Source organism: Narcine bancroftii, chromosome 4 (assembly GCF_036971445.1).
Source record: "Narcine bancroftii isolate sNarBan1 chromosome 4, sNarBan1.hap1, whole genome shotgun sequence".
NCBI classification, from domain to species: Eukaryota; Metazoa; Chordata; class Chondrichthyes; order Torpediniformes; family Narcinidae; genus Narcine; species Narcine bancroftii.
Genome location: NC_091472.1, coordinates 83335985 through 83353216, shown reverse-complemented (window position 1 = coordinate 83353216; position 17232 = coordinate 83335985). Strand labels below are relative to the sequence as shown.

The window sequence follows — 17232 nt, the reverse complement described above, 5'->3', positions numbered from 1 at the left end:
GCACCGTGTGAACATGATAAAAGTTAAACAAAATTGTTAAACTTCTTTCATATTTCCCTCAATATTTTTTTCTGCATATGGCATATCCACAGTGATGAATAGACTTGTTCCTTTATGAGGAGCCAAAATTTCTGCAATCATCTTTATCAACTACGATCTCCAACTGAGCAGGCTACTGATTCCAACAAAAAACATGTTTCCCCTTTTCATACAGATGTCTATAATTGGTACTGAGACTACTTCTTCACATATGGATTTGATCTTTGAAAGTTCTATTCTGTGCTCCATTCCATGCTTGGATGGAAATGAGTTAACGTATTTTTGTGAAAATATTTCTGTATAAGATGCAGAAGATGTTAGGAATCCAAATAGAACAGCTGAACTGATTACGGCCACAGAGAGAACATTCTTATTTGTAAGTAATTACAAACCCTTGCCATTCACATTCCTAATACACCAGTCATGATAAATTCTTCTGCTATTTCCACGTAACTTTCTGATAAAACACAATACCGATTAAAAAAAAAACAAAATTTGTGTAGAAGGCAGATGAAACTAGATTGTATTGTTTAATAATGCATAATTATTAATATACTTTATAAATTAGTTGTAAATAATGCCAGAAAGCATAGCAATATCATTTTTAATAGTAAATTGCCACATAGATGTAATCAAATGATATTTATATTCAACTACTAGTTTGAGCTTTGTTAAGTCCAAGTGAAATTAACAATTTGTTCATGAATTTTAGATGAGTTTAAAGAAATACATGGGTAGATTTGTCAGAAAATGTAAATCAACATTTGTTCATAATGTTCTAATAATGGATTGTACATTTATCAGGGTATTTGGATTACATGATTTTCTAAGCAATACATGACTATTTTTCATGTTTAAGAGCTTCCATGCAGAGTTTTTGTGTTCTTTTATTACATGCTGGGAGTGTGATTGACAGAATAGTCTACAATTTCTTATAAGAGAGTCTCACTGTTATAATCAGTTGAAATGTTCTTCACGGACACATATAAAATAACAGGGGTTGTCTTATTGAAAGAATTAAGCAATGTAATTGATTCACCCAACTCATTTTAATGACAGCGACTTATTTGCTTCATGGCTGCACAATTTTCTTTTGTTCATTCAGATGAAGAGGATGTGAATGCAAACTCTCCATCTTCAAAGAGGGATGGAAATAAAGAATCAATGGAAAAGAATGATGATAAGATTGAAGGTATGATACATTTAATGCAACAGGTAATAAATATATGGTTTGTATTTCTTCTCACAAATGGGTGATTATTATTGTGTACAGCAAGTATTTTATTGGAAGAGGGATTACGAAGAATGTTCAGCAACTCCCAATTGAAAAAGATAGAGAGGATTTGTAATTGGTTATTTAATTATGGATAGAGCATACAATATGCTACCTAAAATAATGGTATTAACAAGCTTAACCAAGTATTAGAAAATAGCTCAATGATGTTTGTTAATAATGGATGCATCCAAGTTACTTCAACTGAAAATGGTTTTACTACATGAGGGTGCTGCTGGTTGAAATGGGTTCAATTGTGATTTCAGAAGTTCTTATTCTGCATGGAAATTCATAAAGCACAACTTATTTCATTGGAGAAAATATTTAAGATGAATCAGGGCTTCCATTTCTGGCAAAAGAAATTAATAGAGAAATGCAAACAAGCTTGTTATCTAGTAATAGATATGTGGGAGAGGAAATGTATATTAGATTAGCAAGCCTTAATTAAAGAAGACATGAATCCTTATTTTTCATGTAGATATGGGAAAAGAATTTTAAAAGCTAATCAAATGAGTTCCTGTTTATGAATGAGACTAAATATTATTTGTAGATGAAAATAGAGCCGATTCTATGGAATCTAGTAATTCCTGTTCAGCTTAAACTATGACAATGCAATGAAATGGGATGATCAACTTTGCTTTTGGAGAAATTTTTATCTTGTTGACTCATCTGTATTTTGCAGATGCATTGTATTTCAATACTCTGTTAAGAAATCTAGAAACAAGATACCATTGTTTAATATTCTAATCGTACCTTGTTTTCAAACTGCTTCAAAACCCATTTATATCATTGTACCCATTTCTAGCCCTATAGTTTACCAAGATACCTATTCAACTACAATTCTGGCCTCTTAATTCATCCCAAACTTAATTGCTTTATTGCTTTCGATCACCTTTGAGATCATTAGTGTGGGGGGGGGGGGGGGGGGAAGGGGGTGTGAACTGGGTGAAACTTGCCCCAGGAAGATCGTCATTGGTCATTCCCAAAATGATTGCCTTCCCAGAAAGCTACTTGACTGATACCATCAGGTAAGTCCCATACATACTTTTCATCCTTTGGGCTGATCTTGTATTACATTTCCTGGTTATTTACTCCATTGAAAGACCAACCATCTTTGACTGGATGACTCACCAACACTAATCTCATGAGGGGGTGCAACTTACATTATAATTGGAGCAGATGGCCACCTTCTGTTCAGGGTGCCGTTACTGTCACAGCTATTTAGCTATTATTTGTTAAGTTCTGGTATCAGGCGTAATCAGTGCATCAAGGTATACTGTAAAAGCTTGAGAATACTGGAGGAAATCTAAACCTCAAGCAATGTCCAAAGGAGGTAAAGATATATAACCAACATTTCAAACCTGAGTCCTTCTTCAAGGTATGTGTAAAAAGCAGATGGGTGTTTGAATAAAAGGGCTGGGAAGAAAGGGCAGGGGGAGGAGTGCAGGCAAAAGGCAAAGGTCTTGGGCATGGATAGGAGGAAAGGTGAGAATTAATTGGGAGAGGGTGTTGGCCCTGTGACTACAGAGCTGGAGGAAAGGAGATAGAGGGAAAGGGGAAAAAAGAGAAAGAGGGAGTGACAAAGCTAGAATTATATAATTATAACACCATATTTAGTGATATAAACGTAAAGAGGAATTTCAGTCTTGAAAATGAACAACATAGACAGAGATCATAGCACATTATTCCCAAAGCACTTTCCATAACTTGGCAAAGGATGTTTCAATGCCTTTCATGAGGTCGAAGGCAACAAACAGTCCAAAGTTCCAGTGAGTTATTTAAAAACGGATCATTATGCACATGCCTATTTTCTGAAGGGTGTCATCCCTTCCAGCTGCTCTATTTTAAGTTTTCCAATTTTGTCTAAGTAATAACTTAAAACTCACCCTGTTAGCCACTTCCTGGTAGACTAATTGTTTTTAGATTGAAAAATCTTTTTTACACAATTAAAACTTTGCTTTTGAAAGAACAATCTCCAAATTTCAAAAGCCTTCCCTAATCAATGCAAGCACAAACGGTCAACCTGAACATAGCCAATTCTCTGAGTCTGACTTCTCTCACTCTTTTAAACCTATGAAAAGAGTTCTAGGTAGCCTTTCCTCTCCTCACTGGACTGTCCCATTATCCTAGAAATCAGTCTGGTAAACATTTGTTGCACTCTTTCTGTGGCAGTATATCCTTTCTTAGGTGGGCACCAAAACTGCACACAATACTCCAGTTGTGATCAGACCAAGGCCCTGCATAGGATGGCATAGTTGGCATTGCAGATAGTGCAATGCCTTTACAACATGAACGAATGGGACTGTGGTCCGAATCCTGCGGTGTCTGTCAGGAGTTTGTATATTCTCCCTGTGTCTGCATGGGTTTTCTCTGATCTGATTTCCTCCCACCGTTCAAAAACGTATCAGAATGAGGGACAATTGGGTATAATTGGCGGCACAGGGCTGTTACCACGTTATATTTCTAAATATAAATTTACATTTAAAAAAATTAATTTATTGTAGGAGATTAGAGTTCAAGTTCCACCTCAGACATCATCTTTGTGAAAATGCCTTTCAGATGAGGCATTTATCCGAAAGGCGTGGTTGGCATGGCCATTCCAATAATTGGGTTCGAATCCGATGCTGTATGAAAGGAGTTTGTACATTCTCCCCGTGACTTGTGTGGGTATTCTTCAGGTACTCCGGTTTCCTCTTATCCACAAAAACTTATGGGATAAGTAGTTTGAAATGGCACTGATTTACCACAGCTTACAAACAAATAAAGAATGCATTCATTCGTTTCTTTCAGCACACCATGAAGTTGACTTTCTTTTAGTATTCACTAGGCACAACATTGCATTCTTCCAACTTCCAAAACACCACCCAGATAAACTCCTCTGACCTTCTCATTGGCTCACTGGCCCACAAGCGATCCTGGCACTCTCACTCTTCACCTCCTTCATCCGAGATCCATCACCTGTATACTGATGCTTGACACACCCATGCATGCGCGCTATTACCCCTGTGCATTGGATCGCTTACATCATCAGCGGCGGCCGGCACCACTCCCGACGAAAGTAAAGTATGTGACCGCAACAGCCCTCCCCCTCCCCCCAGCCTCCATACCATGCAAGGAAGTAACTGATTGGAATTGTCCCACTATGTAATGGTCTGGAGTGCTGACAGTTCGGTCTAACCTTGTATGATAGTGCAAGACAAGTGATGCACGGTCCAACTGGCAAGGGTGCAACTGGTTCTCTGACTCTGGCTCCAACGCAAAACCCGGTCCATTGATATATGCCGATTGAACCTGTCAATGGAAACCATGTCAGTTTTTACATTCCTCTCAATCACAAAGTCTTCGGGTGGTGTCAGAAGATCTGAAAAGGACCATCGTAAATGGGCTGAAGTCACTTGCAAACAGCATTATGCCAGAGGAACACAGGAGTACAGTATAGTAAATCATTCGGCACATACACTACAGGTGACGCCTGCCACATAGGTTTAGGTTGGAGTAATCTCATGTTTTCCTGAAGATGATCAACATAACTAGCCAGATCATAGAGCCTTGTGCTTGGACTTAGACTCACCAACTCACCTGGTAAGGTTAACATAGTACCATGTACTAGTTCTGCTGCTGAACATCCAAGATCTGCCATTTTCACGACATCAGAAGGCTCAACTGGAATTTGATAGTAAGCTCGGACTAGATCTATTTTCACAAATACATGTTTGCTGTGGAGATTTGCTGAAAAGTCTTGTAAATTGGGGATGTTTTATCGGTCAGGCACGGTAGAATAGTCCACGGCACAATAATCTCCTCAAAGCCGCCAATCCCCAGGAGATTTTTTTGGAATCGTATGCCATGGTGAAACCCAGCAGCTGTCAGATCTGAGTACTATGCTCAACTTTTGCATGTGGTCGCATTCCGATTTTGTGATTTTAAGATGGTGTGGGGATAATCTACAAGCCCTTGCTACCACTGGAGGACCCCAAGTCTCTAAATGATAGGTTACTGTATATTTAATGCCTGTGTGATAATACAATGGGGTCACTAGGTGATGGAAACACTTGAGCAATGCTCAGAAAGGGCAGGAGCCAGGTTGAAGGCTCGTCATTGCAGCTGATGACGTTGGAGGGATGACAGATGCAGCTCACTTGCATAAAAGAGCTGTGGTCCATGACGCAGCTACTTTCAAATCCACCAACAAAGAAAAATGTGACAAGAAATCTGCTTCCAAATTGGAATTTGCCACGTTTGCAACCATGAAACCGAAAAGATTACTTGAGTCAGAAATCCAATGTGAGTAACCTCTGGCCATATGTTTGAATATGAGAGTCTTTTGCAGCTAAAAGAACACATGACATATTGGGGTGTCTGCTTTCTTCCATGATTGGAGGGACTACTGAAATTTATGCACTGGAATCGACAAGAAATTGAACATCTGAGGAACAATCTTTGAGGAAAAGACGGTGGCTAATGTGCTTCTGGGCATCAGTTGCCTCTACTGCCAGGCCTGGTCATTTACTGGCTTCCATTTGTAGAAGTTGCAAGGTGACTGACAGATGGCAGCACCAAATCTCTTATGTTTCCAACAAATATGCCATCCATCACCTCCACCATGTCCGTGACCACCATGATTCCAACCAAATTGACAGAAGGAATTCTGTTGCATGTCCAAAGCCTGGACCTGCATAGTCAGTGCTACCATTTGCTGCTTCAACTCAGTTATCTTCGAGTGATAAGGTCTTGGCACATCATAAGGTGCAGTAAGCAGTTGTTCCAGTTCCATTTGCTTCAATTGACTAAGAGAAGAAGCCAATCCTTCTATCTTCAATACAGAGCTTGTGGATATAACGAGGTCAGCATGATCCTCCAACTGATCGAGGGTGGACATTCGAAAGACACTCACCAAATGCTCTTCAACTTGACAAGGTAAATATTGAAAGAACCTCTGTTTCCAAAAATTGGTTTTGACAGGATCTGTTCCAGATAGCCTGCGGCACCTCCTCACTCGTTTCTTTCAGCACACACCATGAAGTCAACTTTCTTTATTATTCACTAGACACAACATTACATTCATCACCTCTCCAAACACCACCCAGCTGAACACCTCTGACCTTCTCATTGGCTCACTGCCACATGAGTGATCCTGACACTCTCACTCTCCTCCTCCTGCGTCTGAGATTCATCACCCGAACACTGACGCTTAACACACCTGCACATGCATGCTATTACCCCCATGAGGCACATCGCTTATGTCATCAGCTGTGGCTCACACCGCTACAGACGAAAGTAAATATGGAACCGCGACAAGGTTAATTTGATGTAATTGGGCATCATGGGCTTCAGCACCTTCTCTCATGCTGCATCGTTTTAAAAAATGCAACCACGATAAAAGAAAACCAACAGCTCTACTTTCTGAGGAATCTGAGGAGATTGGTATGTTGGTGAATACTCTATCAATCTTCTGCAGGAGCACTATGGAAAGCATACTAACTGGTTGCAGAACAACCTGGTTTGAGAATCAGACTGTCTATGAGTGCAAAAGGTAGTAAACATAGCCAGGTCTATTACTGGCTCTGAGCTCCCACTCAATGTAGACATCTATGTGAGCTACTATTTCAAAAACTTCATAAAGGAGCCACATCACCCTGGTCACAACCTCTTTTCACTGCTACCTTCAGGCAGAAGCCTGAAGATCAGCCCTTCTAGGTTCAAGACAGTCCAGCTATTGGACTTTTGAACCTCCCCTTAGTTTAATAATCATAAATTGGTCAGACATCACCTTTTGTACTGGATTTAATGTGAATATTTATATCTATCATGCATTTATTGTCTCCTAACTTAATTCAATTAGTTTATTATTATACCTTTAAAGGTACCTGTTTGCTTGTAGAAATTAAGAATGTTGGCACAATGTACAATGTGTATGTCAATAACTTCATCATCTTCATCATTTATTCAATAAAATGTACACTGTGCAGAATTTGACTGCCACATTTTCTATGTTAGAGCAATGCCTGTGCTTAAAAAGTACAGTACTTTGTTAGTTGTAAGGGACTTTGCCATTTTCTGAAAAAAAAGCGTGAAAATTGTGTTCACATGCAAGTATTTCATTCTCTCACTCCTCGTTTCATTCCAGCAGATTGAATTGCGTTTGTCTTTTCTAATTGATTGTAACTTGTAAGCAGCAGAAAGTGAAACTCCAATGTTAAAGGGCATAGACCTTCATTTCTATACCCTTGGAAAACTCCAAAGCACAATGAAATAATTGTGAAGGACAGCCACTACTTTATCACTGGGGTACCAGCATTCACCTTTGGAATCATGGCAGTGAATTCCATGGGTTCTTCATCTGAAAATCATTTCAACTTAAAATAGTCTGATAGCATGAAGAAAAATTGAGGATTATGCAAAATAGACATTTTCAGCAGTTGTTAGAGTACTTTATTAGGTCGGGACAACCAGTTGGCCAGTACTGTGCTGTAGATTTCTATATTCTATGTTCACAGAATATTGTTGGGAGACTATATTTTCAGTTACGTTGGCTAGTTAGCACATCAATATGTCACATCAACATTTTGACAAACAATAATCTGAAAAATACAGAGAAATTGGGGGAGGTATTGATAGCAGAAAATGAGTTGATGGAAAGATTCCATAGGTTAGGCAATATCTGTACAGATGTACAGAAAACAGATGCTGGATGGCCCATTGTGTCCCTCGAACATCAGCAGTCATTTGTGTCTTTCATATTGAGATGATTGTAATGATGAAGTGCTCATGAACCTCCTGATCACGAGATAGAGTCATAGACTAGTTTGTGGCAACTTCAGTTGGATTCAAATGGATACCTCCACATGGTCTTGTGTACTTTAGCTCATAAAGGTTAGATTATTTAAAATACCCAAGTTTATTTATTGCTTAAAGGAAACATCTCATAGTACTAGGAATGGAAGATGCACCAGGTGTGTGCAGAGTGTGTATCAATCGTTATCAGCAGAGATATGGAGAGCGTAAAGTTCTTGATGCTGTAAATTGGACTAGAAATGTTGACCATGAGTGGAGGTTGTTCAAACAGTGATTCAGGCTGTATCTGCAAGCCATTGGACTCGATAGGAAACCTGATGTATGGAAGATTGCAATGCTACTTGCTGTGGCAGGACCTCAAACACTAGAGGTTTTCAACACATTTCTTTTTGCTGAGGCAGAAGACCAAGGCAAGTTTGACAAGGTTATTGAGATGCTTGAAGAATATTGTTCACCAAAGTAAAATGAAACGTTTGAGAGATATGTGTTTCAATCATGCATGCAGCTGCAGGGAGGGAGCTTTGATACTTTTTTAACGGACTTGAAATGAAAAGCAGGAACATGCAATTTTGGATCACTGCAAGATTCAATGATCTGTGATCAAATTGTGTTTGGGATAATTGATAAGAAAGCGAGAAAAAGGATGCTGCGAGAGACAGAGCTTACCTTACTTGGAGCTGTGAAGATATGGCACAATGGTGAATTAGCCCTGCAGCATGTGGAAAAAGTTTGGTGACAATGCAAAATCCAGTGAAAATGAAGGCATAGCCACAGTATGTGTGTGTGTGTGTGTGTGTGTGTGTGTGTGTGTGTATGAGTGTGTGTGTGTGTGTGTGTGTATGAGTGTGTGTGTGCGCGCGCGTGTGTCCATACAAATAAACAAAAATCAAGATATAGGAAACAACAAAAAAGATGGAGAGACATTGAATTGCAAATGATGTGACACTCAACTGGCACCTAAACCATGGCCATACTATGGAAAAGTCTGTAATAAGTCCAAAGGGTAGAATTACTATGCAAAGCAATGTTTTTCTGAAGAGAAACAAATCAGTAGTGAAAACGTACACTATAGAAAAAAGTGACCTCAGTAATAGACTTTTTGTTGCCATGGTAGTGCAAGAAGATTATAAACTAACAGACACTGAACAGTCAAACGTAACCAGAGTCGAGCTGTGGACTGTGTCATTGCATACAAATGGAACAAATATTCCTTTCAATCTGGACAAGGGTCAAAGGTCCATTTGATTTGTGAGTGCAACATCAGGGCAATGAAGATAAAGCCATACATCCATACAAATCCTGTACATCTTAAAGCCTACAATTGGCAGAGCATCAACATGAATGGTACATGCAAACTCGCAGATGAACATGAATCACTGCTGGGTGGCAAAGCATGTGAAAACCTAAGCCTAATCAAGAGGGTGTACACACTAGGGAAACCAATTGTGTTAGCTGATGCATTATCCAGGGCAACGTCACAGAATGAAGCACACAATGAGAGTCCAACAGAGATAGATGTGAATCTCCACTTGAATCTGATCACTGAATCTCTTCCATATTTGATATGAAATCCAAGCAGATCACAGCTGACACAGAAAAGGACACTGTTCTACAGAAGGTCATCAAGAATTTGAATGAAGAATGGCCTAGAAGTGAATGTCAGTCATACTACAACATTGGAGCTGAGCTGAGTGTTGTCAATGGGCTTCTACTCAGACAGAGCAGAATTTTCATTCCACAATACTCAGGAGGAATCAAAAGAGCCTTCTGAGAATGCAAGAGACACTACACGAACAGAAAAATGCAGAGATCCAGCCTGCACAGCAACAGAAAAAACACATCCAGTGCTAGACAGTAGTGGACCAGCAGAGCCGACACAAACACCTGTGTTAAGAAGATCCATACATGTTATCAAGGTACCTGACAGGTTGAATCGCTGAAAGAAAAAGAATTGCACGCTTAAAAAGTTTGAGCTACTGATGTTTGTGTTTACCTTTGTGTTAAACTTTAAATTGAAATGAATACAGTAATAGTGTGTCATGTTGTTGGATTAAACATCTCAGTGAGGAAAGAATCAAAGCTTGCAGTGGGATATAGGACAGTTAGAAGAGTGGGCTGAAAGATGGCAGATGGAGTTTAATACTGATAAATGTGAGGAACTACATTTTGGTAGGACTAATCAGCAAATGTCATACACATTAAATGGGAGACAATTGAGGAGTGCAGTAGAGCAAAGGGATTTAGGAATTCTGGTACATAATTCCTTGAAACTTGACTCACATGTAAATAGGGTGGTGAAGAAAGATTTTGGTAAGTTGACCTTCATTAATCAGAGTACTGAATACAGGAGTTGGGAAGTCACATGGAAGTTGTATAAGGCTTTGGGTGAGGCTAAATTTGGAATATTGCGTGCCGCTTCAGTAGCTGAATTATAGGAAGGATATAAACAAAATAGAGAGTGCAAGGGAAGTGTTGACTGGGTTTCAGGGTTTGAGTTACAGGGAAAGGTTGAGCAGGCTGGGACTTTATTCCCTGGAGTATAGAAGATTGAGGGGTGATTTGATAGAGGTATTTAAAATTATAAGGGGGATAGATAGAGTCAATGTGGACAGGCTTTTTCCATTGAGAATGGGGGAGATTCAAACAAGAGGAAATGGATTGAGTTTGAAGGGAGAAAGTTTATGGGAAACATAAGGGGGAATTTCTTCACTTAGAGGGTGATGAGAGTGTGGAATGAGTTTCTAGCCAAAGTGGTAGATGCGGGTTCGATTTTAATATTTAAGGAAAAGTTGGACAGGTATATGGACGAGAGAGGTGTAGAGGGTTATGGGCTGGGTGCAGGTCAATAGAACTAAGTGGGAGAAGGTGTTTGGCATGGACTAGAAGGGCCAACTGGCCTGTTTCTGCGCTGTAATTATTATACGGTTATATCAGTAGTTTTCAAACTGCCCCCGTAAACTCACATAATCCCTGTGCCATAAATGCTCTGTGATTAGTAACTCATGTTTTTTTATTGTTTAAAAGAAACATCACAATGTTACACTGTGGCATTCCGTTTCAATTAATTTTACAACTTTCTTTTTTCAATATTGATATTTGGATATGTAAATTATGATTCAGTGCTGAATATTCTGTTCTACACTGGCAACTGGCAATCCGCTTTCTATCATGTCCTTATTTTGGACTCTGTTAAGTCAAGACAGCTGCATGAAATAGCTTAGAATCTTGCAATGAGCAAGAAAATTACATTCTGCAAGGATAGAGCAAGATTTTGTGTTTCTCTGTGCATGAGGTGTTACAAAATTAGTGTATTTATAGAATGATATAAAGATATATTTATTGAAACCCACATTGTATTTTGTAACTAATAAAATTTGAGCCATTGGTCTTTGTGCAAAGAATCACATTAAGAGATTCTTTGCCAGTAAATAAGAACATGATTTATTGACATATAAAATCTTCAAGAGAGTTTATTTTGTGAGCTGTTAGATTCCTGTTGTGTTTCCATGTTGATACCGAATAACTGTTAATTGTCTATAACCTGTAATCAGCACATTAAAGTGAAACTGATGTTAAAGGAAAAGAGGCAAAAAAAACAAACTGCTGGAAGAACTCAGCTGGTCAAGCAGCATCTGTTGGTGAGGTGTGGAGGCTGAGGGAGGGTGGAGGATGTGGGTGTTTCATGTTTTCATGTGGGTATTGATGATGTTTCAGGCTGAGGATTTAAGCATCGTATCAGAATTTAACCCAAAAGAAAATGACCTGTACAACTATAGCACTTTTCATGCCCTCGATGTACCTCAAAGCTCTTTACAGCCAATGAAGTAGCTTTGAAGGGTAGCTAATGTTCCCATTTCCAGAAATTCAACAAGCAATTTGAGCACACCAGGTTTCCAAAACCTAGACAATCCATTCTGTGGATATTAATTAAGAGATAAATATATTGGTCACAGTCACCTGCTCTTAAAAATAGTGACCATATTCAAAAAAGCAAATTGTATTCTAGTTTAAAGTCTCACTAAATGTAGATGATGGTTATGTGGCACATTGGGAATATCTGACTAAAATTTTATTCTTTGAACTGAGATTTAAACCCATTATCTTCTCAAGAATGGAAGAGTATTATCTTAGGCAGTGTCTATGATCGGCAGTGGCCACGAGGAATTGCAGACACCAGGGAAGCAGAGAACTGGTGCAGGGCACCAGAAAACAGGGAGACCAATCTCTGTTTGAAAAGAAGAAGCAGAGGAGTCGATCCATGGGTTGCAGACCAGCGAGGGGCTCTGAGGCTGAGGAACACACACAGATATCTGGCAGGCTTTTGGTGACTTGAGGCTAGGAACCTATGCAGGCTGCAGGTTGCTGGTAATTGCGGTCAATGGACTCAGAGCAGGCTGCAGACTACTGGAGACTGCCTGGAGACTGATTGAAAGAGTGCCAGGTATCAGAATTGGGATGTGAGATTGTGTCAAGGGTGCTCAAGATTTCAGCGGTTTGGATTTGGAGCTTGGGTTGCCTGATGAGTTGGGCTGAAGGCTGAATCGCTGCAGAGACTGTGGAAGCACTAGAGACAAATACATGAACATATAATTACTCAGCGGGGTGGGGGTGGGGGCGGCTACTCTCTTTTGCTTCTCTTTCTCTGACTGTATAGGGCACTGGGCAATTTCTGCTGATGGCAGAAATCTTTGTCTGCTTTACAGTAGACTAAAGAAAATTTTGTGTACCAGCACATTTTCTGTTTTATTATATGATAATAAAAGAATCTTGAATATCCACTAACCCAGACTTCATGCATTTTTACATTAAATACTAAACAATGAGTGCATGCTTCTATATTGATATGATGGTTGCAACAGGTCAGTGGAATATCTGAAAATGATATAGACCACTGCACTCTGTTGTTCAAAACCAAATGGTCACGGAATGTAAACTATTAGGCAACATGATGCAGCTCGAAAACAGCATCAGTACACAAGTGCCACCTATTGGATCAGGGGCACCATTAACTGTACAGATGCAAACAGTTCCAAATGAGTTTTTGAACATCATCAGGTCCTGTGGAATAAAAACAGATATAAGAATCCCCAAAGAGCTTTTGTCAACTAAAATCTTAGATTTGCTCACATTTTCCACACTGATTTGAAGATTTAAAGGTCTCACTCTTTTGTTAAACCACAACAGGTTGCTCTCTTTGTGATGGATCTTATTTCACCATTAATTTTCCCAATTTTCTGACCAATTCCCAGTGTAAAGCATTCAATTCTCAATAAATAATTGAAAGAAAACACTGGTGAATTGAAAGTTTTCAGCGAGGGGAAAATGCATGCAACAGAACCTGGCTTGTTTGTAAAGCTTCTTGCTTGGGAGCACCACCCGAACGAAGACTGATGACCATGGCTCACTTCCTTAAGAGTGGCCGCCTGAGCGATGTATGAGGGGACTGCCGGCATCCATTGAAACATATGCCATTAAAAGTCTTTTCCATCCTGCAGCAAGGGTGGGATGGGAGCAGTTTAATTCAACAGTCTGAAAGGTCAATTAAGACAAGGGTACAAAACATCTGTTTTAGCTATACCTGTCCGATATTGATATGCTCAACTGTAATGAAAACAGTAATTTTTCACTTGCTCCTACTGTTGCTTATTTGTGGAAAATTAGAAAAAATATTCAAAACTGAATTACATCAGTCACATAGGCAACAACTTCCATTACAATGACACAGTAAAATATCTCAAGAAAATAAGAAGGGTACAATTTAAAAAAAAATTAATGCAACCTGCATTAGAAGAAGATGTTAAGGATGCTCAGTCGAGAATCAGTCATTTTGAAACTCGGTAGTTGAGCTATGGTTTGCAGATGATCTTTGTATTAACACATACTCAAAGCTTGAGCTCTGAGTCTTGAATAACAGAAAACAATATACCAAAGAATCCAGAGATCTTTCTCCTAAGTATCATAAAAAACAAAGAATTTGGAATTGATTTGGAGGATGCACAAAAAAGATTTGTTAAGATAGCCCTAGCCGTAGCAAAAAAATGTATTATGTCAACCTGGAAATTGGAAGATAATTTGAAAATACAACAATGGTATATAGAAATGAATAAATGTATTCCATTAGAAAAAATAACATATAGTTTAAGAAATAATATTGAAATATTCGAACAAGTATGGGAGCCTTACATTAAATACAATAGCGAAAACCTACCGGGGACAAACATTACCTAAGTTGATGGAAGGAGAAGGAAAGAAAAGAATGGACTCAGTAGAATTTCTGGTGTATTTTTGTTGAATGACAACATGGTCTGACTGGTTTAATGCAACCTAGATTGTATACCTAAAATGGATGAGAGGGGGGGGTGAGGGGGTGGCTTGGGAGGAGGGAGGGGGGGGGGGAGAAAAAGTCACTGTAAATGTGTGAAAAAGAAAAAGTGTATATCATGGCTATTGTGATTTATGGTGTGAAAAATAAATAAAAAGCATGTGAGATGACAGACAAGCAAAAAACGTCCTCTACCTTACTCTTCATAAATGAAGGTTTGTTGATAAGACACTGGGAAACATGTACCACTTTTCAGGGAGCCACTTCACAGTGGAAGCAGACAGTTTCTCCCTCTGATATCCAAATCTGAACAGATGGGATGACACATAAATTCCACACAGACATTGGCAGAGGTTAGGATTGAACACAGGTCACAGGAGTTTTGAGTCAGCAGCACTTTCACCTGTGCCATTGTGCTTCTCTCAAATGTCTCTCAGACCAGAACTACCTACATCAGCTCAAGAAAGAAAAAAAAGCTTCTCAAGAAACTATAAAAATACTGTTGGAAAGTTTATCAAATTCACTGTAAGGATAAGCAAAAAAATTTCAAGGTCCTCTCCCACGACAACATATTGATGCCTTAGTTATACTCGGTCAGCTCCACTGGGCAAGCCATCATGTTGTTCATTTTGCCAAGCTTGGTTATAGGAAGAGATTGAAGATTTTTTAAAATATTGTGTTCAAGGTCTCCTTGAAAGGATGTAATTTCCCTACTAATCTTTGGGAATCCAGATCTTATCCCTGGTCCATGACCACATTCAGTGGAAAAGGAGTTATAGAGATAGTATTAAGTACAAGTTCCCCTGCAGTTTGTACAGGGTGATGATGATGGCATCACGAAGGTCCTGAGGCAGTTTTCCTTGGTCCCAGCAAAGCTTGAAAAACTCATCGCTAGGATTCTTCTAAATAGAATAATACCTAGTGCCGCCGAGAATGTTCTCCCAGAACCACAGTGCGGCTTTCGCGCAAACAGAGGAAATACTGACATGGTCTTTGCCCTCAGACAGCTCCAAGAAAAGTGCAGAGAACAAAACAAAGGACTCTACATCACCTTTGTTGACCTCACCAAAGCCTTCGACACCATGAGCAGGAAAGGGCTTTGGCAAATACTCGAGCGCCTTGGATGCCCCCCAAAGTTCCTCAACATGGTTATCCAACTGCACGAAAACCAACAAGGTCGGGTCAGATACAGCAATGAGCTCTCTGAACCCTTCTCCATTAACAATGGCGTGAAGCAAGGCTGCATTCTCGCACCAACCCTCTTTTCAATCTTCTTCAGCATGATGCTGAACCAAGCCATGAAAGACCTCAACAATGAAGACGCTGTTTACATCCGGTACTGCACGGATGGCAGTCTCTTCAATCTGAGGCGCCTGCAAACTCACACCAAGACACAAGAGTAACTTGTCCGTGAACTACTCTTTGCAGACGATGCCGCTTTAGTTGCCCATTCAGAGCCAGCTCTTCAGCGCTTGACGTCCTGTTTTGCGGAAACTGCCAAAATGTTTGGCCTGGAAGTCAACCTGAAGAAAACTGAGGTCCTCCATCAGCCAGCTCCCCACCATAACTACCAGTCCCCCCACATCTCCATCGGGCACACAAAACTCAAAACGGTCAACCAGTTTACCTATCTCGGCTGCACCATTTCATCAGATGCAAGGACCGATAACGAGATAGACAACAGACTCACCAAGGCAAATAGCGCCTTTGGAAGACTACACAAAAGAGTCTGGAAAAACAACCAACTGAAAAACCTCACAAAGATAAGCGTATACAGAGCCGTTGTCATTCCCACACTCCTGTTCAGCTCCGAATCATGGGTCCTCTACCGGCATCACCTACGGCTCCTAGAACGCTTCCACCAGCGTTGTCTCCGCTCCATCCTCAACATTCATTGGAGCGACTTCATCCCTAACATCGAAGTACTCGAGATGGCAGAGACTGACAGCATCGAATCCACGCTGTTGAAGATCCAACTGCGCTGGGTAGGTCACGTCTCCAGAATGGAGGACTATCGCCTTCCCAAGATCGTGTCATATGGCGAGCTCTCCACTGGCCATCGTGTCAGAGGTGCACCAAAGAAGAGGTACAAGGACTGCCTAAAGAAATCTCTTGGTGCCTGCCACATTGACCACCGCCATTGGGCTGATATCGCCTCAAACCCTGCATCTTGGCGCCTCACAGTTCGGCGGGCAGCAACCTCCTTTGAAGAAGACTGCAGAGCCCACCTCACTGACAAAAGACAAAGGAGGAAAAACCCAACACCCAACCCCAACCAACAAATTTTCCCCTGCAACCGCTGCAACCGTGTCTGCCTATCCCGCATCGGACTTGTCAGCCACAAACGAGCCTGCAGCTGACGTGGACATTTACCCCTCCATAAATCTTCGTCCGCGAAGCCAAGCCAAAGAAAAAAAAAATGAAGTACAAGTTCAAATTTTATTGTCACGTCATACCTCATGTACTGAGAAGGGTTCATGAGAAAAATTCAGTGACAATAAAAAATAACAATTAGCAGGTATGACGGCTCAGTTAAGAGGCTAATGGCTGTGGGGCAGAAACTATCTTCAAGCTTGTCCATGTGTGATTTTACACACTTGAATTCATCTTTTCAATGGAAGGAGGAAGAAGAGCGTGCGCCCTGTGTGTGATGTGTTAATCAATATATTGGCTGTATTTCCGAGACAGCGGAAAATGTTGGCAAAGGGAGGGAGGTTTGCATGATGCAAACACCCTGCATTCACAACCTGCTAAAACTTATTCACATTGGCCTCCAACCTACAAAATCAGAGTGGTAATGGAT

At 40.2% G+C, this 17232-nt stretch overlaps 1 protein-coding gene across 4 annotated transcripts in view; it reads left to right on the top strand.

The window, feature by feature from the left end:
* macrod2 (mono-ADP ribosylhydrolase 2) overlaps positions 1-17232 on the top strand; it is a 1543249-nt gene that overhangs the window by 1461906 nt on the left and 64111 nt on the right. For all 4 annotated transcript variants that reach the window (XM_069931826.1, XM_069931823.1, XM_069931822.1 and 1 more), the window contains one exon: positions 1145-1231. In XM_069931826.1, coding sequence (XP_069787927.1) covers positions 1145-1231 — 87 coding nt within the window. The remainder of the gene's footprint in view (positions 1-1144; positions 1232-17232) is intronic.